General features: G+C 37.9%; 2 protein-coding genes across 4 annotated transcripts in view; one reads left to right on the forward strand and one right to left on the reverse strand.

Moving 5' to 3' along the window:
* On the forward strand, positions 1–4,592 carry RPS6 (ribosomal protein S6). Its single transcript, XM_061425203.1, has 6 exons — positions 1–108; positions 608–739; positions 1,273–1,483; positions 1,642–1,788; positions 3,933–4,090; positions 4,185–4,592. The coding sequence occupies exons 1-6, from the start codon at positions 103–105 to the stop codon at positions 4,278–4,280; spliced, it is 750 nt and encodes a 249-aa protein (XP_061281187.1). The 5' UTR covers positions 1–102; the 3' UTR covers positions 4,281–4,592.
* Positions 4,593–6,162: 1,570 nt separating this feature from the next.
* Positions 6,163–23,927, reverse strand: part of DENND4C (DENN domain containing 4C) — a 117,521-nt gene continuing 99,756 nt past the window's right edge. For all 3 annotated transcript variants that reach the window (XM_061425200.1, XM_061425199.1, XM_061425201.1), the window contains 6 exons: positions 23,090–23,285; positions 20,543–20,788; positions 18,839–18,956; positions 9,493–9,643; positions 7,978–8,042; positions 6,163–7,758 (listed from right to left, as the gene is read on the reverse strand). In XM_061425200.1, coding sequence (XP_061281184.1) covers positions 7,622–7,758; positions 7,978–8,042; positions 9,493–9,643; positions 18,839–18,956; positions 20,543–20,788; positions 23,090–23,285 — 913 coding nt within the window. In that variant the 3' untranslated portion in view covers positions 6,163–7,621. The remainder of the gene's footprint in view (positions 7,759–7,977; positions 8,043–9,492; positions 9,644–18,838; positions 18,957–20,542; positions 20,789–23,089; positions 23,286–23,927) is intronic.

Below are 23,927 nucleotides of genomic sequence, written 5' to 3' on the forward strand. Positions count from 1 at the left end.
GTCTACACATCTCGCGAGAACTGGAAGAGCCTATGTGACCTGGGCTAAGCGGAAGTTGGGTCTCTTTTTCGTGGCGCCTCGGAGGCTGTCGGCCGCTTCAGAATGAAGGTAGGAACTGGTGGCGGGTGTCCGGGTAGGCTTGTGGAACGTGGAGCAAGCCCTACGATGTGTCGTTGCGCTCGAAAATCCTAGCCCTCGATGGAGAAGAGTCTGAGGCAGGAGAAGGATCGCTCTTCTGGGGCCGGAGCTCCATGGGAGAGCGGATGGCGAGCGATTGCAGCTGGAGCTACGCCGGTCTGGGAGCGCCATGGTGGCGACTTGACCCTCAGGCAGGATAGAGGCGGCCGAGCTGACGGCACGTAGGTCAGACTCCTTGATCTGAGAGAGTGAACGGCTGTGGACCGTAATTCTCCGTGGCGGCATTCCGCAAGCCTTGCAAGATAGGTCCTATTTTTAGTGCCGTGTTTGTGGCGCCTTGCACGTGTCCTTTAGTGAATAATTTTCTGTTGTGTGCGGGTGACAGGAAAGGCTTTTTGCTATGGAATAACTTTTCTAGTGGTTCTGCTATTTTCATGAAATTCTTTTCCCCCTCGTTTATAATTTTTAGCTGAACATCTCTTTCCCGGCCACTGGCTGCCAGAAGCTCATTGAAGTGGACGATGAACGAAAACTTCGTACCTTCTACGAGAAGCGTATGGCCACAGAAGTTGCTGCTGACGCTCTGGGTGAAGAATGGAAGGTAAAAGTTGAACTGTCGCGTTGAATTGTTAGCTCTATTTAAGAGAGGTGGTAAACGCTATTGGTAATTGGTAAATGTAATGGGGTTCACACTCGGGTTGTTTCCCAACCTTAGGTTAGTTCCAAATGTCACTTTATAAGGTGGCTCTATCACTTGGCAGGGTTATGTTTACGTAGATCAAATGAAAAATATATTGTTCTTGACCTGCAAGCTAAAGGTCTCCAAAGGGATCTTCAAAAGTGCCAAGAAGGTTGTTTCTGATTTGTGGTTCCTTGATACTTAGGTTTCATAACATACTGTTTCTACCCCAAGAGTTAACAACTCCGGTAAAATAAAGACTAGAAATATGACTTGGTCGAAAGGATTTTGCTAATCTAACTTGGGAAACTGGAAGTATAGACAAATTTAGTGACCAGAGAAAACTATTTAAAGTGTCAAATCGGTCCTAATGAACGGTACTAAGTAGACTTAAGGGTGTACTTCTCAGAGGCCACAATGCTTTGTCTTTAACTTGTCATCGTGTTCTCCTGCAGGGTTATGTGGTCCGAATCAGTGGCGGGAACGATAAGCAGGGTTTCCCCATGAAGCAGGGTGTCTTGACCCATGGCAGAGTTCGCCTGCTACTGAGTAAGGGGCATTCCTGTTACAGACCAAGGAGGACTGGAGAGAGAAAGCGCAAATCTGTACGGGGTTGCATTGTGGATGCCAATCTGAGTGTTCTCAATTTGGTCATCGTGAAAAAAGGTGAGCCTTTTATTCTGGAGTTTTATTTTTGTCAACACTGACTTAAAGCTGATTATCTTTGAAAGTGGACCTCGCTTTGGCAATGCCTGAACAGTTTAGGGTTCTTGTTTGTAAGGAAGTTGTTGAATTAAAAACATCTGTTCACTTTTTTCTTTTAGGGGAAAAGGATATTCCTGGACTCACTGATACTACAGTGCCTCGTCGCCTGGGTCCCAAAAGAGCCAGCAGAATCCGCAAACTTTTCAATCTCTCTAAAGAAGATGATGTCCGCCAATATGTTGTGCGAAAGCCCCTAAACAAAGACGGTATGAGGGATTATGCAATATAGAGCTTGCTTAATTTCATTGGTTGTACCATTCTTTATGCATGTTGGAAGCCAATCTCTGCCTACTATTTACCTAGAATATGCATTTTTAGGAAATTAGTGTGGAAAAGGGTCAAGGTATGCAATTGGAATTAATACTCATTATAACCAGTGCCCTATAGTGTTAGAATTTTTCTTGAAAATTTGCTTTTGAGTCATTGTATGAGTTCTTTCAAAGATAACCTGTCAGTTAAGTTCATTGCTTTGGGGTTAAAAGTCTGGAATTGTGATTGAATATGCTCTCATGCCCACACACTTGCTTTCTTAACGTATCAGTGGTTTTAATTTTTTGTTTACCGAAGTTGATAAAGTTGATGCTTTCATTAACGTAAGTTGCTTTAACTTCTGAATGTGGATAGCGATAGTTTTGCGAATTAGAAAACCATTCAAAATACCAGGGAACATATTATATATATAATTATTATGTTGAAGTATAGTTGACTTACTATAAAAATGTTTTATTAAAGTTAATTTTGTTGTACAGCAAAGTGATTCAGTTATATGTAAAATCTTTTCTGTTATGATTTATCTCAGGTTATTGAATGTAGTTTGCTGTGCTATGATATGAGTAGGCCTTTATTCCATGTGTAATAATTTGCATCTGAGAATCCCTAACTCCAAATCCATCCCTCCACACCCAACCTCCCTTGGCAACCACAAGTCTGTTCTGTCAGTGAGTCTGTTTTGTAAAGTTTGTGTTGTATTTTGGAATCCACATGTAAGTGATACGGTATTTGTCTTAACTGTGGCTTCACTCAGTGTGATCATCTCTAGGTTAAATGACACTGTCGTTTTTTGTAGTTTAGTATTCCACTGTATATATCCATGACATCCATTCATCTGTTGCTGGACATTGAGGTTGTTTTCCTGTCTTGGCTATTATGAATAGTGCTGCTATGGACATAGGGGAGCATGTATCTTTCTGAATTACAGTCATGTCTTGGAGTGAGATTGTTGGATCATATGGGAACTCAGTTTTTAGTTTTTTCAAGAAAACTTGGTGTTTTATATTTTAAGCAGGTATATTGTTTATTAGTCAACATAACACATCATCATAAATAACATGTTAGTTTCAGGTTGAGTTTTCCTGACAAATCGGAAAAAATTGGGGTATTGGTTTCCAGGACTGTGGGCTTAAATAAGCTAATTAATACCTGGCATGTGGTGAGTGCTTATTGGTCACTCATTCCAAATATTTGGAAACCTTTTCTGTGCCAGGTTCTATTAAGTGCTGAAGATATGGTATAAATACACAATTATCCTCATGAAGATCATACACTTTAAAAAGTAATTGTAGTTGCATCCCTGGAAATAACATTAGTAAGTGCTAGCTCATAGTATTTATAAGATGGTTTTTGTTTCTTTATAATTCCTTTATTGATCATTTAGTCTTAGACTATTTATATGGAGTGTTTATTGCTCTCACAGGGGTCCACAAACTAAAACCATTACATCTGAAAAGACTCCTGCTGTGAAGCAGATTTATAATCCAGACAGGCTCAATGAAGATACTCCTAGGAATTTGCTGGTGGTCCAGTGGTTAGGACTTTGCTTTTACTGTGGTGGCCCAGGTGCAAATCCTGGTTGGGGAACTAAGCTCCTACAAGCAGCACAGCACAGCAAAAAAAATTTAATGAATGTTGATGGTTTTACTCCTCATAAGCAGATAAGCAGGTCCTTCCTATCTTGGAAAATAGAAATTTGAAAACCAATTTGGAATTCAAAGCATGGTGGGTGAGACAGTGACGCAGCTAATGCTTTACTTAGTTTTCATAACAAATTAAATACTGTTTTAAAGTAATGTTCACATGTCTTATGGTATAGATACATAATATCCTACTAAGACAATGTAATTATGGAAGGGATATCAAAGTGAGTAGTAAAAATTAAGATAGGACATCCATCTTTTCAGCTAAGTAACATAAATTTATGTATGACCTTGAACTTGATATCCAAACTGTTGGTATTTAGTGAGCCATTAGGATTAAATGTGCTACTAAGTTTGAATCTCTGATGTTTTAAAAATATAAATGTGGGTTCTATTGAGCAAGGGTATGGAAGTAATTGAGTCATCTAAATTTTTAGGTAAGAAACCTAGGACTAAAGCACCCAAGATTCAGCGTCTCGTGACTCCACGAGTTCTGCAGCACAAACGCCGGCGTATTGCTCTGAAGAAACAGCGTACTAAGAAAAATAAAGAAGAGGCTGCAGAATATGCTAAACTTTTGGCCAAGAGAATGAAGGTAAATCTCAGTGGGAAATAGGAGTTATGGGATTTGCATTTTTTAATCCAGATAAGCTTTAACTGCACTTTGTGTTTTGTTTTGTTTTGTTCAGGAGGCCAAAGAAAAACGGCAGGAACAGATTGCCAAGAGACGGAGGCTGTCCTCTCTGAGAGCTTCTACTTCTAAGTCTGAGTCCAGTCAAAAATGAGATGTTCTAAGAGTAACAAATAAATAAGATCAGACATCAGCTCTCCCTTCTTGACTTTTAATTGATGATCAAATAGATAAATGAAGGTCTGCAAACATGAAAAAGGAGGTACTGTATAATCCAGCAGTGGAATAGGTCTGCAAGAGATACTTGAAAGTGATAGTCCTTCATATTCGGAAACAGACTATATATGATAGTGGAAGAAATGGCCAGAACAGAGTAGTGGGTGTCTCAGAATTCTTACATTGATTGATTGACTTTTCAGCAAGGCATGGGACAGAATGGGGGAAATAAATGACTTAGGACTATTAATCTTTGACAGACTTTATTTTAAGGAATGTAGTTTCTACACGATATATGAAAAGTGCCTTTGTGAAGATGGACATTGTTATATGTTAAAAAGAGTAACTTGTGACAAACACAGTTAATGGATACCATTTTTAGAATAGTTTTTACAAAGCTTTTAAAAACAGTGCAGATGTAATACATTAACAGAAACCTTTTCAACTCAGGTGAATTTACATTTTTATTACATTTCACACTCTCCAAGGGACTTGACTGTACCTGTTTTTAGACACTCTTGCATCTATGAAGGATGTGCACAGAAAGTATACCTTGTACTGTGTGGTTTATGGGATGTAGGATCTTAGCTCCTGGTTAGGGATTGAACCCAGACCTGTGGCATTCAGAGCATACTCCTAACCACTGGACCACCAGGGAATTCCCAAAAGTGAATTTTTTTTCTGTATGTATCATGTCTGCTTTCTATAGTAACTGCAGTTAGAACCTTTATTCAAACCCTTAACAGACGAGAGGGTCTTGAAAGAAGGTACGTTAGGCTTTAAAAGGTACTTCTTTTCGGAAATTACGTATTAACACAGGTGAGTAAAATTTTCAAGTGGCTTTGGCATGCAGATAGAGACTGAAGTGCTTCAGTTAAGAGTGTGCAGAAGAATTACCCAAGGATCTGGCTAAAAAGTGGATGATGATTGGGAAGTTTGAGGCAAGATTCATAGAGGGGATCCACAGGTCTTTTTTAAATTGGAGTGAGGTGATTTACAGTGTTGTTAATATCTGCTGTATAGGACCATTAGCTCTTTTTTTTTTTTTTTAATTAATTTATTTATTTTTTTAGGACCATTAGCTCTTAAGAGTTACAAAACTTCAGTTGGCAATTGACAGAGAAGTTAGAGTCTTACAGGGTAACAGGCCAAAAGGCAGGCAGGTCTGGTATAAATCCAGACTTCTAACCCAGTAGCTGGTTGATTCTAATGCATAAAACACGAGAACCACTATGATTTCAAGGAGTACAGTCCCTAACGTGGATAAATGAGGTGGGCCTCGACCGTTCTAGCTCATGAAATCTGGTAGATTTAAAACTTTAACATTGCAAAATGCAGGTTGCTATAATCAATGTATAAAATGCAGCTGATGCAGTTAATCTAAAACCAGAGTAAGGAAATGCTAACCTGGCATATTTTGAAAGATGGGTTTTCAGAAGTTAATTAGATTTAAGTCTCAATAATTTGATGTTTTGTCTTTGTTATAAATTTCTATTGCCCAGTGGTAGGTGCTAGAAAAGGCCTTTAAGCAACTTCAATACAAATCAGTCTTATTTCTAAATAGGCCAAGCTTTATAATGAATGTTTTTTAGATTAATAGTTACTGTAAAATTCATAATATTCCTAAATGTGTAAGATTTAGGAATACATCATCAGTAATTTTTAGTGGGAAGTGCTTTGTTGAGTAATTTAGTTCAAATTATTGAAAACCACAGAAAAGTGGGAAAACAGACAATACTGGAATTCTGAAGACCACAAGAACTTGAATTACTGTGCACATTTCAGGAGCCTTAAAAATGTAAGAGACGAGAACAGCAAACTTGTGAAGTTTTCACTTTATTCAACCTCAATTCTTTTTATATGCAAGGTAATTCCAAACTTTCTGTTGGGGCAGTGTTAAAAGTATTAAAACTAGTACCAAGTTTTAAGTTGCAAAAAATATATACTCTGAGACAGTGCAAAAGATCCATTTTTAAGGCAATGAGAATTCTAAAGTTCTTTCACTCAGCACTTTAACCATAAATTGAAACAAGGATTCTGCATAGGTCTTAATAACCCTGAAATCTTGGAAGATTGGTATAGTAACTGTGTGATGTTAACTGTACCATCTGGAAATAGTTATCAACTGTGATTCAGTCATCTGCATAATTACTGTAAAAGGAAGCACACACAATCATTGGTTTTTCAAACCATGCATGCAAAGGTAAGGAAGACAAATTTACTATCCTTAAGGGATGGTTTAATGAAAGGCATGAATGTCAGTGAGGCGTGTGAGGTCGTGATTTTCTTAAACCTACAAGCAACAAGCTTAATAAGCTTTAATGTTTTAAGACTTAATTGATTCATCCTAAAAAACCATATTTACAAATGCACAAATAAGCATACAATCTAAATATACAAGAATAGAATTCTGCAGTGCAAGTTATTCCACAGGTTTTTAAAAGTGAACAATAGCAACAATTTATGTGCCTGAACAATTTCAGACCCAAAGACATACACAAGAATTTTAATTTTGTAAATTATGATGCTGATCTAATTTCATTTAAACTATTTGGCTCATTTATTCCATTTTAAAGCTGTTGCAAATTAACATGGTACTGGGAAGAGGATGAAGGAACTGGTTATATTTGAAATATAACCCGTTAAGGGAGCTAATATATAGCATGAAGGGTAAAAATAATATATTAATTTTGAAGTCAAAGGCATGGCAGTTTTCATCAGACTTTCAGGTAATTATGAACTTAAATGACTACATATGAGTTTAGTAGTAGTCATTTTAATAGTTGGAAACCCCTTTCAAAAAACTATTGCAACATGCAATTTAAGAATTTTAATAAATATAATATGGCTGAATAGACACCTACACAGCCACACATATATACACAATACACAAACAGTTGCTGTTATAATTGAGATTTCATTTGTTTGGGGGTTAGGCAAGTTTACGTTAATTTGCCGCTCCCCCAAACTCAACAGCTTCAAACAAACAAAATGCCAAGAGTGGTTTTCCATTATCAAACTACTAGAAATACTGAAAAATGTGATACCAATTTTCAGCAGATATAAACAGCTCAGAAATTATAAATCTTCAATAAACCTTGGGGCATTTTAATGGCATTTTTACACTGAGATGATTCAGTACGATTTCATCATAAATACTGTCCCAAGACTAAGTTCATTTCTGTTTTCGCCAATTTGTATTATGAAAAAACCTTGAATGTCTCCAGATTGAGTCTATTCCCCCAGTACTGTGTCAAAAGTCTAGACAATCTGTTATATTTAAATGAGAAGCATTCCAAAACACTTCCTGCACCATTCCACACTGATACTTGGTGGAGCATCAATTTTCTGCAACTTTTCAAGAATATCTGGAGACAGACTGTTGTATGCAAGTCCATACTCATTGTCAAAAGCCTCTGAAAGATATTTTCAAAAATGTAGTTGGAATTTGTTAATAAGATGAAAGCTATGCATTTAAAAGTGGTAGTCAAATCATTTTATATACATAAATTGCACATTTAAAGCTAGAAATCTTTTAAAAGGCAAATGGAGTATTTACCCATACCAGTTAGAATTTTTTAAATTATGAGAATAAGACTAAACCACCTTTAGTAATCCACATTTGACCAACTTACCAATATCAATATTCTCTCTTCCAAGAGATACTAATGATAAGAAGAGGATTTCTCTGTATAAACTCCTATAAAACAAAATATTTGAAGTGAATGGGCAAAGAGCATAAAAAATATGCTAAGATTTTTTAAATGGTGAAAAAAACACCTGAAACTAACAGCACTGTAAATCAACTATACTTTAAAAAAAGATTAGGCTCTGTATTCATTCATGTCAGTGTCACAGTTTGACTACATTACAGTTGTTAGGTGTCACCTTTGGGAAAAGCTGGGTAAAGAGTCCACAGATACTTTCTTTGCCATTTCCTGCAAACTTCTATTTCAAATTAAAAAGTTTAAGTTAATGGGCATAAAGCTTCATGTTCAAAACAAAAATGGCTTATTTTAACTTAAAGTTATTGATATTTAGTAATGCAATAGATAACTTTCAATTCTAATTTCTAATTCATACTTAGAAAAGCAATTTTTTGCTACATGACAAAGAAATTAATTTCTAAGTAAGTTAGGGGTCTAAACCCTTAGACACAAACAGGTTGTGTGGTGTCTTACTAGTAATTTAACCCAACAGTAAATGAAAAATCACCTTTATCTGATTTGCGAACAGAAAAGCAAGACAAATGAAACCTTAAAAATCAAATTCATGGCTCAGCTGTTAAAAAAGGGGAATTTAGGAACTGACTTCTGAGTATTTATTTACACAGAAAAAAAAATTTGTAATGCTGATTCTGATAATGCTCCATGCAGCTTTCTTTAAAAGCTTCAAGCTATATAATTTCTCATATTCTTTCCCTGCCCTTAAATCAGATGCTTGTAACTGGCTACTCTTTAGCCTGTGAAGGAGATAATCTCCATATCAACTGCTAAAATTATAAAAGGATTTATTGATTTCTATCATGAGTTCTTGTCCTGTTACTTCTGAGACTGTCTTCAAAGCTGCCATGACTACAAACTTGAAGAGCACCTGGAAACACTGTTTCTGTTGATAGAAGATACTATGTCCCCTTTGCTGAAGCTTACCACAAAATTCACTTAGGCTGAGACTGGGTTGAGTACTGATCCAAATAAGTTAGCAGATAATAAATAGAGGATCAGGATAGCTCCATATCCTTTGTGATTCATTGCTTCCATCATTTTCTTAAGTTGTTTCTACTCATATATTTTTTTACATCCCACAAGATAAACTGTGACATGGCCTGAACAAGCAGTAGATATGTTTAACATTGATATTAAACATATTTATAGGCTTCCAGTGAATAGAAGTAGTGTTTCCCAAAGACTGAATATATTTTAGACATGAATGCATCACCTACTAAAATTTAATCTATTCCTCAGACATTTTTATTATGTTTGTGCTGAAGTATGAATGTATACACTTGGGCAGCACTTTAAAAAAGAATCAGATGTTCCACAATGAGTTATGTGTTTCTTTTACAACTGCAGATAGTTTTGAAAGTAATTTTTTTAAAAAATCATGAAATTATTTCCAGTGACATCAACTAAAAAATACTGAATTATTACCTTTGTCTTTTCACATCTCCCTTCATTTGTTGTGCAAGTAGGTTGATGGGTTTAAGAACATCATTATGTTGAATACTCTGCCTGATGATTTCTACTAAAGTGCTTGTTGCTTGTTGTTCCTCTGACAGGAGAGACGATTTCTTTTCAGAATCTAATGATATGAACACAATAATAAAGAATACACTTATTCAATGTATTTAAGAATATTTTTCTTGCTTTCTTCAGATAGGAGAGGCCTGTCCCTTTTTCCTTTTCGTGAACTTAAGGGCTTTGTGCTTGAGGCTGGGATGCGATAGCTTGTACTCCAGCAGCCATCCTATGACCATGGATCTTTACAGATGGAAAAGCAGACAAAGCATAAGGAGTAGGCCCCTGATGACAGAGGAGTTGCGTACCAGTCCTGGAGTGTCTACATAAATTCTTCATGTGAGAGAATAATCTTTACCTGTTGAAGATTCTGTCATTTTCTACTAAATACAGTAGAGTGTAATCCTAACTGATACAAGAGTAATTCCTGAATTACTAAGAAAAAATACTTACACCAATTTCATGTATTATAAAATAATGAAACTAGAACACTTTCTAACACCATACACAAAAATAAACTCAAAATGGATTAAAGATCTCAACATAAGACCAGAAACTATAAAACTCCTAGAGGAGAACATAGGCAAAACACTCTCCAACATACATCACAGCAGGATCCTCTATGACCCACCTCCCAGAATATTGGAAATAAAAGCAAAAATAAACAAATGGGACCTAATTAAACTTAAAAGCTTCTGCACAACAAAGGAAACTATCAGCAAGGTGAAAAGACAGCCTTCAGAATGGGAGAAAATAATAGCAAATGAAGCAATTGACAAACAACTAATCTCAAAAATATACAAGCAACTCCTACAGCTCAACTCCAGAAAAATAAATGACCCAATCAAAAAATGGGCCAAAGAACTAAATAGACATTTCTCCAAAGAAGACATACAGATGGCTAACAAACACATGAAAAGATGCTCAACATCACTCATCAGAGAAATGCAAATCAAAACCACTATGAGATACCATTTCACGCCAGTCAGAATGGCTGCGATCCAAAAGTCTACAAGCAATAAATGCTGGAGAGGGTGTGGAGAAAAGGGAACCCTCTTACACTGTTGGTGGGAATGCAAACTAGTACAGCCACTATGGAGAACAGTGTGGAGATTCCTTAAACTGGAAATAGAACTGCCTTATGATCCAGCAATCCCACTGCTGGGCATACACACCAAGGAAACCAGAAGGGAAAGAGACACATGTACCCCAATGTTCATTGCAGCACTGTTTATAATAGCCAGGACATGGAAGCAACCTAGATGCCCATCAGCAGATGAATGGATAAGAAAGCTGTGGTACATATACACAATGGAGTATTACTCAGCCATTAAAAAGAATACATTTGAATCAGTTCTAATGAGGTGGATGAAACTGGAACCTATTATACAGAGTGAAGCCAGCCAGAAAGAAAAACACCAATACAGTATACTAACGCATATATATGGAATTTAGAAAGATGGTAACAATAACCCTGTGTATAAGACAGCAAAAGAGACACTGATGTATAGATCAGTCTTATGGACTCTGTGGGAGAGGGAGAGGGTGGGGAGATTTGGGAGAATGGCATTGAAACATGTATAATATCATGTATGAAACGAGTCGCCAGTCCAGGTTCGATGCACGATACTGGATGCTTAGGGCTGGTGCACTGGGATGACCCAGAGGGAGGGTATGGGGAGGGAGGAGGGAGAAGGGGTCAGGATGGGGAGCACGGGTATACCTGTGGCAGATTCATTTCGATGTTTGGCAAAACTAATACAATATTGTAAAGTTTAAAAATAAAAAAAAATAAAAAGTGCTTCAGTGGCATATTTGAACTGGATCACAGTTAACATTAAAAATACACCAAATCAACAATGTAAGCTTGGCCCAGAAAAAGCTCCAGTATTAAACTTTAATACTGGAGGTAACCCCAGCAGCCATACAGTTTTATTATACCCACATCAGCTGAGATGGAACTGTGTATCCAAAAGTTGCCCAGTCAACCTCCTTTTGAGCATCTGTCATAAAGCAAGCTATTTAATTTGCATACAACCCAGCCCCTTAATAAAGGTAACTAGTAATATTTCCTTTGTGTTGAACCAAAGAAAAGCAAAGTTCTCTGTTACAAGAGGAAATGCTGGCTGCTATGGGTTTACGTTTTTTAAAAACTGTTTATTTTTGGCTGTACTGGGTCTCTGCTGCTGCTTGGGCTTTCTTCCAGTTGCAGTGAGGATGGGCTACTCCGTAGTTAAGGTGCACGGGCTTCTCTTGTCATGGAGCACAGGCTCTTGAGTGCGCGGGCTTCAGCAGTTGCAGCACACGGGCTCCGTAGTTTTTGTTCCCGGGCTTGAGAGCACAGGCTCAGTATTTGTGGCACATAGGCTGCGCTGTTCCGTGGCATGTGGTATCTTCCCAGACCAAGGACTGAACCTGTGTCTCCTGCATTGGCAGGCAGATTCTCTACCAGTGAGCCACCAAGGGAAGCCCTCTATGGGTTTTAATCCTAGTTTTTCTACTGCTGAACAGATTTGATTTTCATTGTATGCTATGATTTTCGGGCATTCAACTCAAAGATAATATGCAACTTCACCACTGCTCCTTAATTCATGGAGTTGTGCAACCATCACCAATTTTAGAACATTTTTATCACTTTCAAAAGAGATCTAGCTATTAGCAGTTACTTCTCTTCTCTTCCCACTCCCTCCAGCCCTAGGCAACCACTAATCTAATTTTGTCTCTACAGATTTGCCTATTCTGATTGTTTCATATAAATGCAATCATACTCTAGTGTCTGACTTCTTCTGTAATATTTTAAAATTAATTCATTTTGTAATATATCAGCATTCACTACTTTTCATTGCCACATAGCTGGTTTTAGAAAAGGCAGAGGAACCAGAGACCAAATTGCCAACATCTGCTGGATCACAGAAAAAGCAAGAGAGTTCCAGAAAAACATCTGTTTCTGCTTTATTGACTATGCCAAAGCCTTTGACTGTGTGGATCACAATAAACTGGAAAATTCTGAAAGAGATGGGAATACCAGACCACCTGACCTGCCTCTTGAGAAATCTGTATGCAGGTCAGGAAGCAACAGTTAGAACTGGATGTGGAACAACAGACTGGTTCCAAATAGGAAAAGGAGTATGTCAAGGCTGTGTATTGTCACCCTGCTTATTTAACTTATATGCAGAGTACATCATGAGAAATGCTGGGCTGGAAGAAGCACAAGCTGGAATCAAGATTGCCGGGAGAAATATCAATAACCTCAGATATGCAGATGATACCACCCTTATGGCAGAAAGTGAAGAGGAACTAAAAAGCCTCTTGATGAAGATGAAAGAGGAGAGTGAAAAAGTTGGCTTAAAGCTCACCATTCTTCAGAAAACGAAGATCATGGCATCTGATCCCATCACTTCATGGCAAATAGATGGGGAAACATTGGGAACAGTGTCAGACTTTATTTTTTTGGGCTCCAAAATTACTGCAGATGGTGACTGCAGCCATGAAATTAAAAGACACTCCTTGGAAGAAAAGTTATGACCAGCCTAGATAGCATATTAAAAAGCAGACATATTACTTTGTCAACAAAGGTCCGTCTAGTCAAGGGTATGGTTTTTCCTGTGGTCATGTATGGATGTGAGAGCTGGAAAAGCTGAGCGCCAAAGAATTGATGCTTTTGAACTGTGGTGTTGGAGAAGACTCTTGAGAGTCCCTTGGACTGCAAGGAGATCTAACCAGTCCATTCTGAAGGAGATCAGCCCTGGGATTTCTTTGGAAGGAATGATGCTAAAGCTGAAACTCCAGTGCTTTGGCCACCTCATGCGAAGAGTTGACTCATTGGAAAAGACTCTGATGCTGGGAGGGATTGGGGGCAGGACGAGAAGGGGACGATAGAGGATGAGATGGCTGGATGGCATCACTGACTCGATGGACGTGAGTCTGAGTGAACTCCGGGAGTTGGTGATGGACAGGGAGGCCTGGCGTGCTGCGATTCACGGGGCCACAAAAAGTCGGACATGACTGAGCGACTGAACTGAACTGAATATTCCATTGTATGGATATACCATACTGTATCCACTTATCAGTTAATATGAACATTTAGACTGCTTCCATTAATTGGATATTAAGAAAAATATTGCTGAAAACAGTGTGTAAGTTTTAATGTGGATGTGTGCCTTTCTTTCTCTTGGGTGTATACCTAAGAGTGCAACTGCTGTGTCATACGGTTAAATGTTTACTATTTTGAGGAACTGTGAAACTATTTACACCAAAGCAACAGAACTGTTTTTTATCCCAATTAGCAATGACCTGGGGTTCCAATTTCTCTATATCCTCACCACAACTTAGTATCTGCCCTTTTGGTTAAAGCCAATATAGTGAGTATGAAGTGGTATCTCTTTGTGGTTTTGACTTACACATCCTTGATGTTTAGTGATAACGAGCATCCTTCCATTTCTGGCCATTTACATGTCTTTTTTAGAGATCTGTCAATTCAGGATCCTGCTAGGATCTAAATGTCTGTGTCACCCCAAAATTCATATGGTGAAAAGGAATGCTTACTAAATGGTATTGGGAGGTGAGACCATCAGTGGGTGGTTAAGATCATGAGGGCAAAGTCCTCATGAATGGATTAGTTTAGCGCCCCTTAAAATGGGTGCACCGGTGAGATCCCTCATCCCTTGTACTGCCTGAGGGCATAATAAGCCTGCCATCTAGAAGAGGGCCCTCACTGACCATGCCAGCAACCTGGCGTTGGACTTCAAGCCTCCAGAACTGTGAGAAATAAAAAATTTCATAAGCTAATAAAGTAATAGTAAGTACACTTTTTAGTAAGCTACTCAGTTTGTGCTATTTTGTAACAGCAGCCCAAACTAATTAAGACAGATCTTCTGCCCAGTTTTTAGGTGAGTTATCTTCTTTGTGATGAGTTTTGAGACTTCTTTATATATTCTGAATACAAATCCTTAAGATACTTTGCAAATATCTCCCCCAACTCTGTGGGCTGACATTTCACTTTTTAATGGTTGATTTTTCAGCACAGATGTTTTTAAGTCTACTTTTTCTTTTGTCACCTCTTGGGGTTGTATTAAGAAGGCCTGGTCCTATAAAAGGTCATGAAAATATATACTCCAATGTTTTCTTTAAAGAGTTTTATAGTTTTAGCTCCTACATTTAGGTATATGTCCCATTTTGAGTTCATTTTTATGTATGATGTGAGGAAAAAATCCAACTTTATCTTTTCTGCATGTTGTTCCAGTTGTTGACTATCCATTCCCCACTGAATGGTCCTTGGCACTCTTGTTGAAAGGCAATTAACTATACATGTGTGGGTGTATTTCTGGAAACTGAACTTTATTCCATTGACCTATATATCTACCCTATGCCAGTTTTCCACTTTGATTACTGTAGCTTTGCAGTAAGTTTTCAAATCAAGAAATGAGTCCTATGACTTATTTTGACTATTCTAGGTCCCTTGAAAACCCATATAAATTTTAGGATAGGCTTGCCAATTTCTATTAAAAGCCACCTGGAATTTTGATATAGATTGTACTGAATCTATAGATCAATTTGGGAGTACTGCCATCTTAACAATATTAACTTTTCTAGTCCATGAACATGGGATTTCTATTTATTTAGGTGTTTTTACTTTCTTAACTTATTGAATTTATCCCTAAGTATTTTATTTTTAATGCTATTATAAATGGAGTTATTTTCTTAATTTTTGGATTATTAAGTCAAAGTATATAGAAATACAGTTGATTTATATATATTTATGTTATATCCTGTAACTCTGCTGAACTTATCCATTTGTCTTTTTCTGTGTGTGCGTGTGTGTGTGTGTGTTCCTTAGGATTTTCTAATTTAAGATTTTCCATATATAAGATCACAGAACCTGCAAATAGGGATAGTTTTTTGTTTCTCATTTAGATGCCTTTTATTTTCCCATCTAACTGCTCTAACAAGAACCTCCAGTACAATGTTGAAAAGAAATAATGAAAACAGACATCTTTGTCTTGTTCCTGTGCTTAGAGGGAAAGTATTTAGTCCTTCTTCACTAAGTATGAGACCAGTTGTAGGTTTTCAGATATTCATAATCAGGCTGAGGAGGTTTCTTTCTATTCCTAGCTTGTTGAGTGTTTTTAACAAAGGACAACAGATTTTGTGAAATGCTTCAGTTGTGCCCATTCAGATATCATGTGGATTTTGTCCTTTATTCTGATTGATACGGTGTATTATTGTAAGTGATTTTCAAATCAACACAGCATGTCTGGGGTAAGAGCACTGGTCATGACGTACAGTCCCCTTTATAAATTGCTGGATTTGGTTTACAGTATTTTGCTGAGGATCCTTATGTCTATATTCATAAGTGACACGGATTTTTCATTTTTGTTTCCTATGATGTCTTTGGGTTTTGTATCAGGGTAATACTGGCCCTCTCACCAAAATCTCCACTTTTTCCAAGAGTGCTTTTAGGTTTGAACTTCTCCAGTCTGTCCCAAATAAGATCATTTCCTTTGGGGAGAACTTCTGAGCTCTCTGTTCTTATGGCCTGTCTCTCGGCCACTGCTCTGGAGCCGGGGCTGGGAACTGTGGCCTTCTCTTAGAATGATTCCCCTACTTTGTGAGTGGGGCACTGGAGGGATGCAGTTGCCTCCAATTCTTTAGCTTGCCTCAAATGGCATAAAACCTCTCCCTTATGAGCAAGATGCTGTGAGAACAATCAGAGCTCCAGTATTCAAAGGTTGCTGAAACAGGCAATGAATGGGGGATGAGTGGAGGAAGTGAGCCTCCTCATGTCCTGGAACTGAACCTCTGTGCTATAGAGCTGGTAGAGTTGGGAGCATGAGAACTGCTGACAACCTGTCTTTCCCAGGGAGATGCTATAGCCCCTTGACTGGGGGCTGGTGGGGAGCAGCAAGTTGTAGCCCAAGTGCTACAGAAATCACTGTTTCACTGCAATTTAATATATATTTTCTTAAATAAATGTTTCTTCATTTTCCTCTATAGTCATAGACATACACAGATACATTTGTCTTTAATAACTTTCACCAATTATGTTGTTTTGCTGGGAATTGGGACTGTGCAGCTCCCCATACTGCTTTTCCAAAAGTCACTACTCAATTCTATTATGTCTTATAATCTTATTTATGTGCCAGTTCTTCACTTAAAGAAACCAAGTAAAGAAACAAAGCTATTCTTGGGAATTCTAAATTTTGTTCCTACCACAAATTATAGAACATTTTAAAACACTTATCTATTTCAAGATATGAGGGGAAACAACTAAAGAAATTGTGGTTATAATTCTATTTTTTTCTAGCATAAATTTCAAGGTTATTCTGCTCCTGCTTAAAAAGTGTTCAAATATCATAACTGGAAAAACAACAAAAAGACAAAAATAGATACATTTAGTCATAATTTTGTGATTGACATATTTCAAGGGAAAATGTCAGATTCTTCTCTTCTAGCTTAAGTAAAATGTTAAGTAGTAAAAGACTGTAGGAAAAAATACAATCCCTTTTCTCTTCTGAGCAGGTACTGCTAACAGCTTGGGATATATATAGTTTTTTAGACCTTTTTCTATGCATACATTAAAAACATACAGGGGCTTCCCTGGTGGCTCAGTGGTGAAGAATCTGCCTGCCAATGCAGGAGACGTGGGTTCAATCCCTGATCCGGGAGGATCCCACATGCTGCAGAGCAATTAAGCCCATGTGCCACAACTACTGAGCCTGGCTCTACAGCCTGGGAGCCACAACTCCAGAAGCCGCACGCCCTTGCGCCTGTGCTCCGCAAAAAGGGAAGCCACTGAATGACAAGCCCTCACCACAACGGGAGCGGCCCACCACGCACCACAACCAGAGAGAAGCCCGGGCAGCAACGAAGACCCAGCACAGCCAAACAAGTAAATATTAATAAAGCATTTTGGTTTTTTTAATTCCTGCAAAAAAGATCATATACTGTTCTACAACTTGCCTTTTTCCACTTAATATAATGGGCATCCATCCTTTCAGGAACCTATATAGAAATAACTCCTTCCTTTTCTTGTTTGCCAACATTTCATAATGTGGGTTTATCACAACTCTCTCGTTAGGTATTAAGTTCTTCATTATTATAATCTTTTGGGAAGCATCGTGGTACTGACAGCTTTGTACACTGTATATCTACAGAGCAGCAGTTTAATGTTTCTTCCACGAACTGCCTACTGATACCATTTACTCACTGACCTATTGGATTGTCTGTGGTTTCTTACGGACTCACAAGGCTTCTGAATACTGGATAACCTTTTAAACCCCTTGTAAAAATATGTTCTATATATAAAAAACTGCAAATAAAGCCAAAATCTTTGACGCTTATATCAATATAATTGAAATTATCATCTACACAAACACATCTGCTGTACAGAATTTACTCTCCAAATACCTCACCAAATTAATATTTGATAGACAGACTGTAAGAATCACACAAAAAAGCCACTCTTCAGCTCAACAGGACATCTGATTAACAGGTTGATACAACAAATAAATTTGAAATAAAATGGAAAAAAGCCTGAGGAGATACTAAAAGTGAATGAAAGATTTAAAAACAAAGCAAAATAATTAATCTCATCTCCTCAATTCTATTTTTCCCTCAGGCATACATTTTTATTTACTACTAAAGAAGCAAAGTTATGTCCAACCTAGATAGCATATTTAAAAGCAGAGACATTACTCTGCCAACAAAGGTCCGTCTAGTCAAGGCTATGGTTTTTCCTGTGGTCATGTATGGATGTGAGAGTTGGACTGTGAAGAAGGCTGAGTGCTGAAGAATTGATGCTTCTGAACTGTGGTGTTGGAGGAGACTCTTGAGAGTCCCTTGGACTGCAAGGAGATCAGCCCTGGGATTTCTTTGGAAGGAATGATGCTAAAGCTGAAACTCCAGTACTTTGGCCACCTCACACGAAGAGTTGACTCACTGGAAAAGACTCTGATGCTGGGAAGGATTGGGGGCAGGAGGAGAACGGGACGACAGAGGATGAGATGGCTGGATGGCATCCCTGACTCGATGGACTTGAGTCTGAGTGAACTCCGGGAGTTGGTGATGGACAGGGAAGCCTGGCGTGCTGCGATTCACGGGGTCGCAGAGAGTCGGATACGACTGAGCAACTGAACTGAACTAAACTGAAACAGTATTTTACTGTGTGGATGGACTGTACAGTAATTTGCTTATGTAGTCACCTGTGGATGGATATTTGGTTGTTTCCAGTTTCAGTCTTTTACGTCTTTATTTTACTTACTAAAATTTCTCCATGCGACATACAGAGGTTCTCCTGGTTCCTGATGAAGGTTGATATTATCCCATAACAGCTGAATATAAACAAGTTTGCTATCCTGGGACAGAGATGACAGGGGAAGCTAAAAAAGATCAATAGACAGTATTAGTACCCTAAGCACAGTAATAACTAAGCATAATAGTAATTACCAGTGGACCTAGCAAAGCTTGATTATATAAAACAGGTGAGTCCTTTTCAAAATTCTAGACCTGGAGCACGGCATAGTTGAGAGCCCTTCCTCCTGGGACACAGGGCGCAGCCGGAAAGGCAGCCGCCCCCTTGCCCGTCACGCACTGCACATTCCTGGGGAATCTGGTGCTAAACCACTCACAGATGACTTGCTTCTGAGTCGAGATTTAGTACACAGCAGAGCAGCTCCCTCGCTGTGATCTACTGAAAGTCAGCCCTCGACATTAGGGTTTGTAAAAAAAAATAAAATTCTAGACCTAAAACTCTGAAGAAAAATTTTAATTTTTACTTGTATCTAAGTACAAATGTTATTATTTTCTGAGGTGCATGATTCTCACTCTGAATTTCAAGGACTGAGTGACAACTTGGTAACTGGCACAGCAGTCACGTGAATGTGATTAACCTTCATCACAGCAAATTTTAAGATACGAGAAAGTACTACAGTTACTACTATCTCATTGTACTGCTGCTGCTACTGCTAAGTCACTTCAGTTGTGTCCGACTCTGTGCAACCCCATAGATGGCAGCCCACCAGGCTCCTCCGTCCCTGGGATTCTCAAGCAAGAATACTGGAGTGGGTTGCCATTTCCTTCTCCATCTCATTGTACTGACTAGTACATAAATCAGTCAAAACAGTTTACAAGACTCTCAAAGTTTATTGTGCCTCTGATGTATGTTTGGGGTGGGGGGGTATCTCTCAATATTCAGTATCATAAGTTTACTGTCTCCCTGGGAGTCAAGGATGCCAGCTCAAGCAGAGTCAGAGAGCCAGACTGTGGTCTTAGCCCCTCATCACTTATTCAGTATGTGACCTAGCAAAATAACTTCACTAGTTTTTAAATATATCTGAAAAATATGGCAAATACAAATCCTTTAAAATAAAGTGAGAATTTCAGCTGGGAATATCTTTTCAAAAAAGTTTTTTTTATTTCTATTGGAGTGTAGTTGATTAACAATGTTGTGACAGTTTCAGGTGGACAGCAAAGCGACTCAACCATACATATACATGTATCCATTCTCCCCCAAACATCCCTCACAGCTAGGAATATTATATTTCAGAATAAAAACCACTTTTCTAGCTACTCCTGCCACTAGAAATGATCATATAACTAAATTTAGGCCAAACAAATACATATAAAAAGATTATATGTAAATCTAGGAACTATCCCTAAAGAAAGAATATATTCTCCATCCATTTTTCTTCTTTCTGCTGGCTGGAATATGGATGTGGTAGCTTGGAAGTAGAGTACAGCTATCCTAGACCAGGTGTAAAACTTGGAGGCCACACTACAAGCAAAAAAGATAGAAGGCTCTCAAGTCCCTAGCATTATACCATCCCTGGACCACCTATCTAAATTTTTAAGTGAGAGAGAAATAACCTATGACTTAACACTACTATTGTATACTTCCTAATACCTGAAGTGAAGCCTCATCCTAACCAACATGAATGTAGTTTAAGTACAGAAGTTGGTTCCCTACCTGTACGCCTCCATTACAATGTTCAGAAGTGAGGATAAGTCCTGGCAAGTTACTAGGAAGATCCAAACGCCTGAAATACCAAACGAGGTTCCAGAAAATGATTGGATGTTGATTGATGAATGAGGACGTGTGAATCACCTGATCGCCTTCATTTTCTAGCAAAGATTCAAGTTCTTTGCGAAGCACTAGAGGACTCAAGTAAGGCACAGAAACAGGGGGAGGGTTGGGTCTTTTTCCTAAAGGATCCTTAAAAACAGAAATATAAAAAGAAGTAAATATGATCAATTTTATTATGTATGTTTCAGAGTATGTCTCAATGAGAACACACTTTTCTGTCCTTTCAAACTTATTTCAGGGCCATTACTACATGTAGTATAACACCCTGAAGAAAACATAAAAGAAGAAAAAGTACTTAATCATAAATACCCTTAAGTTAAATGATTATGAACAAAAATTATTAATCCATATACTAGGCCCTATTTTAAACATGAGTTTCTCTTATCACATTAAGAGCAATGCCCTATGTATGACTGATTTTTCCTTTTCAACTTTTTACAAGAAATATTTGCGTTTCTGATGTTTCATAATGATACCAAAAAAATCTGACTTTATCTTCCACGTAAAACTCTAAACAGAGGAGGCCATTTTTTGTGTTAATATTTCTTGATGAGTCTTTAAAATATATCTAACTTGTTTATACATTTGACTGCAATAAAAACTAAAGAGCAATTTTAGAAATCAAATGAAATAATGAAAATAATGGAAAAAGAAACCCAACCTAGACTTTGTAAGTTGTACACAATTAGAATAAAGTGTTTATGACCAATATTAACAAGTACCCATGGTGCCCAGATTGAGATCTCCAAATACTGTTTTTCTCTAAAAGGAATGTTTCTTAAAGAAATGGCTGATTCGAGGTCTGAAGAAGGAAATATGTAACACTTGAGCATCAAACATCTTGTAATACAAGAAAGCAAGGAAACTTTAAAAGAACTTATACAAAGGTGAAAGTTACTCAGTCGTGTCTGACTCTTTGCAACCCCATGGACTAGTTCATGGAATTCTCCAGGCCAGAATACTGGAGTGAGTAGCCTTTCCCTTCTCCAGGGGATCTTCTCAACCCAGGGATCAAACCCAGATCTCCTGCATGGCAGGCACATTCTTTACCAGCTGAGCAACCAGGGAAGCCCAAGATTACTGGAGTGGGTAGCCTATCCCTTCTCCAGTTGGTCTTCCCAACCCCAAATCGGGGTCTCCTGCATTGCAGGCGGATTCTTTACCAACTGAGTGATCAGGAAAGACCCATAAAAGCTAATAGAGTTGTGTCAAAAGGAATAAGGCACCAACAGGCAGAGGCTTCTAGCTGACCAAAGAAGGAATAAAATACGCATCAATAAGGGTAACAACAGCAGTGGATGTAAACATAAATGTTTAAACCCATGAGGTCATAATGAAACCCTATGCCCCCAGATAATGGATCACCTTGGAGAATGCTAGGAACCCAACTTGTCAGTGTGAAGTTTGATAAATAAAAGGAAAAATTAAAATCAAACATCTATCTTGCTTTTCCAACATAAACTGCATTTTTGGAAAAAAATCAGACAAAAGCCATAGCATAAGTTTCTCTTTATAAATATATTTCATATAATAAAGAAGATGACAGAATTAGAGTATTGTCATATTATAGCTCCAAATGGATAACTTATCTAGGCATTAAGGGGTTAACAGCTGCTAAGCCCACAGAGATAGTTCACGTCCCTCGAGACATACCACTACTGATGAAGCTGCCTTGTAAAAATACACAAATGAACAAAACAGAACAAAAAACCTGAATCTGATCAAGCTTCGAGCTGCAATTACCAACTTACAGGGTTGTATTCAACAAATAAATTACAAGGGGAAAAAAGAGTCTATAGACTTAAAAAGACCAGAAAGCAGATCACCAATCACAAAGCATTATTTGATCCTGATTCCTCAAACTGCAAAGCACACATAGGTGACATTTTTGAAATCACTAGAAATTCGAACGAAGACTGAATGACCCTGATCCATCATTTGTTATTTCCTGGGTCTGATAATGGCACTTTTTTGTTTGTTTGACTTTTGGCCGCACTGTGTGGCGAGTGAGATAGTAATTACCTGACCAGGGACCGACCTGCACCCCTTGCATTGGGAGTGTGGAATCTTAACGACTGAACCAACAGCATTACGTTTTTAAGAGTCTTTATCTCTTAGAGATAAATACTGAAATATTGACAAATGGAATATATGTTTGAAATTTGCTTCAAATGGATCTACAAAAGAATTGAATGAGGGTATACATGACAGAAAAATGTAAGTTGAAAATTACTGAAGCTGGATGGTGCCACAAAAGGACTCATTATGCTCTTCTGTTTATTTGTATACATTTTTGAAATCTGAAAGTTCTTAGCCTGCTTATGAAAATGTATCACTTTTCATGTGATTAAAAAAACCTATTACAGAAGAAGACGCTATTTTAATATATACTTACAGGAACACACAGTATAATTATAATGTTGTACATACCACAACTTCCTGCAGACTGTTTGGAAGACTAACTGTGGAAATGCCATGAAACGGTCGCTGGGAAAAGTCCATATTTTGCAAGGGACCTCCAACACTGTGACTTCTAGTCAAAGACACATTTCGTTTTGATAAACTGTTAGGCACAGGTGAAATTTTCATAGTTTGGACATCTCCGCTGGCTTTCATTATTTCATCACTTAAAAAAATGAAGAAGAAATGCTGTGGTTAGATTAGTTTAAACAATCTAAATCTGTAGAGTTAGAGTATTTTCTATAATAAATTTTGAATGTACTGAATATATCTGAGAAGAGTCAGTACTGCCTTATAGGAATTAACTTTTCTTCAGGTATTTTTGTAAAATCAGTCAGAAAAACAGGATGAAGTGGATGATCTGATGAGGGTAGAAGAGGGTATATGGTAAGTATTATGGTATAATTTTTAAAAGACTAAGTGCCCATTCACGTGCTCTATTCAAACATTTCACCTTTATTAAACAAAATCACCTGGAAGTATGTATACTGCATCCAAATAAGTAATGCAGATTCACTGTCAAGTATTTAATCTCTACTAGGCCATGACCCGGGTTTCCCTTGTGGCTCAGCTGGTAAAGAATCTGCCTGCAATGCAGAAAACCTAGGTTTGATCCCGGGGTTAGGAAGATCCCCTGAAGAAGGGAAAGGCTACCCACTCCAGTATTCTGGCCTGGAGAATTCCATGGACTGTGTAGTTATGGGGCTGCAAAGAATCGGACAGGACTGAGTGACTTTCACTTTCAGGCCATGACCCACCTAAGAACAGAGGTCAGATTTTATTTACTTTTTTATTTTTAGTGTTTAGC

Source organism: Bos javanicus, chromosome 8 (assembly GCF_032452875.1).
Source record: "Bos javanicus breed banteng chromosome 8, ARS-OSU_banteng_1.0, whole genome shotgun sequence".
Lineage (NCBI taxonomy): Eukaryota > Metazoa > Chordata > Mammalia > Artiodactyla > Bovidae > Bos > Bos javanicus.

Excerpts from the sequence above, each read along its gene's own strand:
- RPS6 (XM_061425203.1), top strand. Across the intron at positions 740-1,272 it reads CTCTGGGTGAAGAATGGAAG|GGTTATGTGGTCCGAATCAG; the intron begins GTAAAAGTTGAA and ends GTTCTCCTGCAG. Across the intron at positions 1,484-1,641 it reads TTTGGTCATCGTGAAAAAAG|GGGAAAAGGATATTCCTGGA; the intron begins GTGAGCCTTTTA and ends TTTTTCTTTTAG.